Genomic DNA, 7,159 nt, shown 5'->3' with positions numbered 1-7,159 from the left:
TTTGTCACTGTAGATTTGCATATTTCTAGAGTTTTATATAAATGAAATCATACTGGGGTGCCTGGGTGGCTCAGTCAGTTGGGCATCTGCCTTCAGCTCAGGTCATGATCCCAGTGTCCTGGGATGGAGCCCCATGTTGTCCTCCCTGCTCGGCGGGGAGTCTGCTTGCCCCTCTTCCTCTGCTCCTGCTTATGCTCTCTCTCAAATAAATAAATAAAATCTTAGAAAAACAAAAACAAAACCTGTTCTCAATTTTTAGCAGTGTATAGGTGGGAGTGGAATTATTTTGTCATATGGTAATTCAGTGTTTAACTACTTGAGGACCTGCCAAACTGTTTTCCATAGTGGCTGCATCATTTTACATCCCCACCAGTAATGTTCAAGAGTTCCAAATTCTCCACACGTTTATTAATACTTGTCATTTTCCTTTTTTAAAAAAAATTTTTTAAAGATTTTATTTATTTGAGAGAGAGAGAGAATGAGAGCACGAGAGGAGAGAGGTCAGCGGGAGAAGCAGACTCCCTGCTGAGCAGGGCGCCTGATGTGGGACTCGATCCTGGGACTCCAGAATCGTGACCTAATCTGAAGGCAGTTGCCTAACCAACTGAGCCACCCAGGCGCCCCTAAAAAAAATTTTTAATAGCTATCCTTGTGGGAGTAAAATAGTATCTCACTGTGTTTTAAATTTGTATTTCCCTAATGACTAAGGATGTTGATTATGTTTTCATGTACTTGTTAACCATTTGTATATCTTTTTTAGTGAAATGTCTAAGTTTTTCATTCATTTTTAAACTGGGTTGCCTTTTTATTGAGTTTATACATGTTCTTTATATATTCTGGACATTTATGAGATACATAACTTACAAATATTTTCTCCCATTCTGTAGGCTGTCTTTTCACTTCTTGATAGTGTCTTTCCTGGCACACACATTTTCAGGGTTTTTTTTCCCCAAGATTTTATTGATTTACTTGATAGGCAGAATAGGTAGACAAGTAGGCAGAGAGGCAGGCAGAGAGAGAGGAGGAAGCAGGCTCCGCCGAGCAGAGAGCCCGATGTGGGGCTTGATCCCAGGACCCTGAAATCATGACCTGAGTCCAAGGCAGAGGCTTTAACACTGAGTCACGCGGGCGCTCCACATTTTCAGTTTTGATGAGGTCCACTTTATCTGTTATTTCTTTTGTTGCTTGTACTTCCATTCTCCCTCTCCCGGAGTGGTTGTGTTCCCTTTCTCACTGCGTCTATGTCAAATTTTTAAAAATTATTTTTTATTAAGATTTTATTTATTTGAGGGGCGCCTGTGTGGCTCGGTTGAGCGACTGCTATTCCGCACACGTCATGGTCCTGAAGTCCTGCCATCCAGCGTCCGCATTGGGCTCCCTGGTCAGGGAGGAGTCTGCTTCTCCCTTTGACCACCACCACCCCACTCTCTCTGTCTCTCTCAAATAAATCTTTTTTTAAAAAATATTTTGTTGGGGCGCTTGGGTGGCTCAATCGTTAAGTGTCTGCCTTCTGCACAGGTCGTGATCCCAGGGTTCTGGGATTGAGCTCCGCATGAGGCTCCCTGGTTGGCGAGGAGCCTGCTTCTCCCTCTCCCACTCCCCTGGCTTGTGTTCCTTTTCTAGCTGTCTCTGTCAATTACATAAATAAAACCTTATAAAAAAAATTTTTTTAAAGGATAAGCTGATGTCCTTATTTAAAAAAAAAAAAAAGATTTTCTTTATGAGAGCGAGAGAGCAAGAGCAGGGAGGAGAGGGAGAAGGTGACTCCCAGCTGAGTAAGGGAGCCCGACATGAGGCTGCATTCCAGGACTCTGGGATCATGACCTGAGTGCAAGGCAGACGTTTAACCAACGGACCCACTCAGGGACCCCCAAAACTTTTTTTTTTCCCAAGGATCATATCTCTGGTGTATTTAGGAAATCTTCCTTAACATAATCGCAGAACATTTCTCCTAAGCTTTCTTCAAGAAAACTTCTACAGTTTTTTACGTTTTACATTTAGGAAAGGGCGGAGGTGCATTTATTTGCAGATGGATTTCCAACTGTCCCAAAACCATCTGATGAAAGACCATGCCTTCTCCACGGAAGAGCGCTGCCACCCTTGTCACACCGACCAGGGGCGCGTGGCTCTTAAGTCCAAGCTTCTGTGTGTCCCTTCGCCAAGGGAGGGCGGAGGGCGGCCAGCGGGGGGGCAGTCCCTCCTCTTGGCCTGCCCTTCCGGGTCGCCAAACTTCATTCCCCCGAGCCCTTCTCGGTCGCCAGCCTCCCAGGGTGGCTGCGGAACAAGGAGGACTCCCAGGAGAACACCCAGCTGAGCAGCCCACGTGCCGCGCGCAGCTCTCCCCGCAGCCACGCCCTCCCCCTCCGGGCGTCCTCACGTCCCCGACCCCAGGAGCCTCCGTTGCCAGGACAATCGCCGGCAAACGAGGACTCGGGCTGATTTCTGGCCTGTCGTGAAGCCAGAGAGAGCTGCGCGTGCGCGGTGTCCGTCTGACCGTCTATCGCCGCCCCGCGGCCAGCCTGGGTCTTCGCTCCTCACGTTCCCGGCCTCGGTTCTTCATCCCTTTGCCGCTTCTTGAGGGCCTCGGTTGCCGGCGAAGCCAGCGAATTTACCCAGGCCGGGGAGAAAGATGCTGGGCACAGGACCCAGGAGGGAGACCTGGCTTCGTGACATTATCGTACATTCTAGGGAGTTGAGGAAGAAATAAGCAGTACGTAGAGCTCCTAGCACAGCGTTAGGCACATAGTAGGTGCTCAGAATGTGTCCGCCAGTGCCAGAGGTGTTTTCACACTGTGCGAAGAGGACCCAGATGCGGCGAGGCGCGCAGCCCCTCGCCCGGGTCATGCTGCTTTGGCGACCCCTGACACCCCTCAGCTGCTCGCCTCTGCGCCTGCGCGATCGGGCCGCTTCGCCTCCCGTCCTGTTTGGCCCGAGCCGCGCGCCGTCGAGGCCTCCGTGCGTTGCCATAGAGACCTGTGAGCGCTGAAGGGCTCGCGGCCCAGAAGCCAGGCTGCGGGGGATTAAGAGCACCATGTCTTTCCGCGAACTCCGCAGTAAGGCCGCCCTGCCCGCTGTCCCCTGCGGGTCCGTGCCCGAGTCCCCCCCGTTTGGGCCTGTGCGGCTCCGGGGAGTCCCTGGCCGCTGCCGCCCCCGAGGCCGAGCGCCCCCGCCCCTTGTCAGCGCTCGGACCTGGCGGGAGGTGCTGTGTGCGCCCCTGGCCGCGTGTGGTTAGGCGGCTGTGGAGCCGAAGTGTTAATTTTGTCTAATTTTAGATGACTTGCGTGACCACAGGCGGCTGCTTGCTACCGTGTTGGAAAACGCTGAGACCGATTTGGAGTCGGGTTAGGTGAAGAGCTCAGAAACACGAGCAAAACCGCGGAGGGGACTGGTGAATGACCGTCGCGGGTGACATGTTCTGAGTTTTTACAATCTGCCAGGGAGTTCCTGTGTATGGGTGTGCATCGTTTTATTGGCCGCCTGAACCACTGTGTCTGTATTTAGAGAGCAGGAACCGGGCAGGGCGGGCAGGGAACTCGGCCCTAGGACCCAGGCGGTGGGATCTGGCGCCGGAGTTTGAATTCGGTTTATCTCATTCCAGAGCCTGCGTCCTTCCTGAAGGGGCTGTGCTGGGAGAGTGGGGCCGTGGGATGGAGATAACCGAATCGGTTCCTACTACTTTGGGGGCATCTGTTACACACCAGGTGTTTTACACTAAGTATCTGGTTCTCGTCCTCACTTGCACAGTGAGGTGGGTAGTGTGATCTCTGCATGAAAGACTTGGACACACGGAGAGGTCAAGCAGCTTGCTTTAGGTCACGCAGCTAGAATTGGGTGGAAAGCACGGTTGGAGCCGTGGCACTGTGTGAGTCAAAATCCTTTGCTTTCCATGAGCCGGCGTTTTCTGAGCCTGAAGCGTTTGGGCCAACTGGGTGCACCTGCTTAGGGGTAGCGCGTGATTGCCAATTTGGTGTCATCCGGGAGTGTCTTTACCGCCCGTTTTCTAACGAGTTGCTGGACATTTCACCATTGACGATTAGTCATTTCAGTTAGGAATCGCTCTTCTTCTACCAGGTAAATGTAGGGGAAGAGGCCTCCCGTTTTATCGGCGCACCTAGTAGCGCCAGAGTGTGAATTATGCCCTCTGGGATTTGAAGGTTCTTGGTGAAATTGTGTTGTAGAGACAAGTTTCTCCTCCTTCGCAGGCTGAGGCCAGGGTTCTGCTAGGGGACGTTAAATGCAGTTGTGCCTGGAAGAGGGTGTTAAGAAAGGGATTTTTGACCTTAAATGAATGCCATACATTTGTGCAACTTACAGTAAAAATCATAGTTGAATTGTCCCCGTTTTGCAGAATTAACAGGACCCTACTACGGCTTAATGGGAAGAAGTACTTAGGCAGTGTGTGGCGTGTGGTGGGAAGAAAGCTGCTTTATAGACCATCGTTCTCTTCACATTTTCCAGAAAACAGTGCCGAGGCCCTCTGTGCCCTTCTTACTTTGCTCGTATCTTCTCTTGCCTGGTGAGATCCAGCCTCACCTCCGGTGCCCAGGTAGCTTTTTTGCGAATGTTGTTGAGATCATTTGAACCTCGAGGAAGAGCAGGAGCAGGCATTCTGTAGAGCCAGCAGTGCACCGAGAACAGATCCTGACATGTTGCGGAAACACAGAAATATTTGTTGTGTTCATTTGCTCATTTTGCTTTAAAGCATAGTGACCACCACAATTTCCGGTTTCAACAAGTATTAGTATTGTTTCTTGTTCTGGTTTATAAAAGGAATTTAAATATTTCTGTGTAGTTCGAACAGTCTCGTCAAGATTTCTTTAAATACAATGCAGTTGGGACGCCTGGGTGGCTCAGTTGATGAAGGTCTGCCTTTGGCTCGGGTCTTGATCCCCAGGGTCCTGGGATTGGGCCCCACAACGGGCTCCCTGATCAGTGGGGAGTCTGCTTCTTCTTCTGCGTCTCCCCTTGCTTATATGCTCACTCTCTCTGTCTCAAATAAATAAATAAAAGATTAAAAATAAATAAATAAGATTAAAAAGCCAACTCCAGAATAACTCAGAGAGGTGAACTTTGCCCCACCGCCGTCACCCCTAAATGTAACCGCTGTTAACATTTAACATTTTTTTAAAAAGATATATTTTTTTATTTGAGAGAGATAAAGCACACACAGATGCTTGTACGGGAGCACGGGTTGGGGGTGTGGGGGGAGAAGGAGAGAAGCACTCTCCCTGCTGAGTGTGGAACCGTGCAGGGCTTGATCCCTTGACCCTGAGATCACGACCTGAGCCAAAATCAAGAGTCCGATGCTCAACCGACTGAGCCCCCCAGGCACCCCAGCATATTTTTTCTTTATGACATTTTATAAACCAGTTACTTCTCATTTTGAGAGGTAAAGAGAAGGATATCCAAGAGAGAAATGACATATCGAAGGGAGAAATTCTGTTTACAGCCAGTCCTTAACCCTACTATATCAGACTCTTTTTTTTTCTTTTTAAGATTTTTTTAAAATTTATTTGACAGAGAGGGAGAGAGAGATCACGCAAGGAGAATAGCAGGGAGAGGGAGATGGAGAAGCAGGCTCCCAGCTGAGCAACAGCGCGATGTAGGGCTGGATCCCAGGACCGTAGGATTATGACCTGAGCCAAAGGCAGACGCTTAACTGATCGAGCCACCCAGGTGCCCCCCTAAACCCCATTATAATATACAGCTTCCACTTTTTCCTCCCACTGACTTAAGTGTTTTTCAGGAAGCAGATTATGTATTTTAAGTTTCATCTCCTTTTTGCTTTCCCTCTTAGAGACTTGGTAAGTAGTCCTAGAACTGTCAGCGTGTGGGGAATAAAAGGGGAACACAAGGAAAGAATCTAAGTAAGTAGTCGCTCTTTGATGGGGGAACTGACTGAGCTGTATTTTGCCTTTGGACAGATTTCACAGAGACGATGAGAGCCTTGGGATACCCTCGCCACATCTCGATGGAAAACTTCCGCACACCGAACTTTGGACTTGTGTCTGAAGTGCTGCTTTGGCTCGTGAAACGGTCGGAAGTGTACTTCAATAACGTCTAAGAGTGAATGCTGTGTTTTCTTCAATAGCCACCTATTGAAAATGGATACTGTGGTGAAGCAGAAGGAAGAATTCGATAAATTCTGAGTTTGAAAGCCTCACTTATAACCTATTAAAACTCAGTTGAGCATGAGGAGCGCTGTGGAGAAGGGAGGCGGTGGTAAAGAGGTTTCGCAGAAGCTGACGCGAGCAGCGGTCCAGGCTCCCCTTCACGCTCTCACTGCCGTCAGGGAGTGAGCGGGGTCTCTGCACACACTCTAATGACTGTAATGAAGTACATAATGAAGTGTAATGAAGTAGAAATATTCAGATTCAGATTTCACTTGTGTGACAAATCTAATACGATTCTGGGTTGGCGACCTTTTTTAAGGTCATACCTATTTTTCGGTGTTGCAGGCCACATAAGATCTTTGTTGCATAATCTTCCATGTGTTTTGTTTGTGACAATCCTTTAAAAATGTAAAAACCCTTCTTAGCCTGCAGGCTATGCAGGAGGTGACCAAGGACGGCAGCGCACTGACCCCTGGTGGGTCGTCAGTCACTCCAGAACGCCTGTGACCGCGGCTTCTCAGCTAACTGGTTGGCTCCGGGTCAAGGGCTGCTCAGCCAGAGTAATAGTTCTCATTATTTTAGTTAAACTTTGAGGTCTGAGATAGATTTAATTTTGTCAGCTGAGCCCATAATTTGATTTTTGTAATCACTTAAGTCTGTTCTTAGGTGCGGATTCACTCCCTGAGGTGCTTGGGATTTTATGCTGCTTTTGAAGTCTCTCTCACTCTTACTCCCTGAGCCGGGGACTTAGAGAGCTTGCTCTTACGGATCCTCTCAGCTGCCTTCTTTCTCTTTCGTGGACTTTGTACTTAATTAACTTGTCTTCTCTCTCTCTCTGAAAGGTATGAACCTCAGACCGATATCCCTTCTGATGTTGAGACTGAACAAGACCGAGTTTTCTTCATTAAAGCAATTGCCCAGTTTCTGGTTAGTTGACAGTTATTTTCTGGAGTTGGAATATTAAGTATGTTACAGATGAGTCCCAACGGGGGCTGCTTTCATGTTTCTAAGCCCATCCAGTCACCAAGTTCCTGTGGAGGCATTTC

General features: G+C 48.8%; 1 protein-coding gene across 7 annotated transcripts in view; it reads left to right on the top strand.

The window, feature by feature from the left end:
- Positions 1-2,522: 2,522 nt before the first annotated feature.
- Positions 2,523-7,159, top strand: part of CLUAP1 (clusterin associated protein 1) — a 35,710-nt gene continuing 31,073 nt past the window's right edge. For 2 of the 7 annotated variants that reach the window (XM_045992602.1, XM_045992600.1), the window contains exons 1-3: positions 2,525-3,053; positions 5,925-6,036; positions 6,956-7,040. In XM_045992602.1, the coding sequence (XP_045848558.1) occupies positions 3,032-3,053; positions 5,925-6,036; positions 6,956-7,040 (219 nt within the window). In that variant the 5' untranslated portion in view covers positions 2,525-3,031. The other 5 variants (XM_045992599.1, XM_045992601.1, XM_045992603.1 and 2 more) reach the window with 5 other exon arrangements.

The sequence above is a fragment of the Meles meles genome, chromosome 21 (genome assembly GCF_922984935.1).
Source record: "Meles meles chromosome 21, mMelMel3.1 paternal haplotype, whole genome shotgun sequence".
In the NCBI taxonomy this organism is placed as follows: domain Eukaryota; kingdom Metazoa; phylum Chordata; class Mammalia; order Carnivora; family Mustelidae; genus Meles; species Meles meles.
This window is presented reverse-complemented; position numbering and strand designations above follow the sequence as displayed.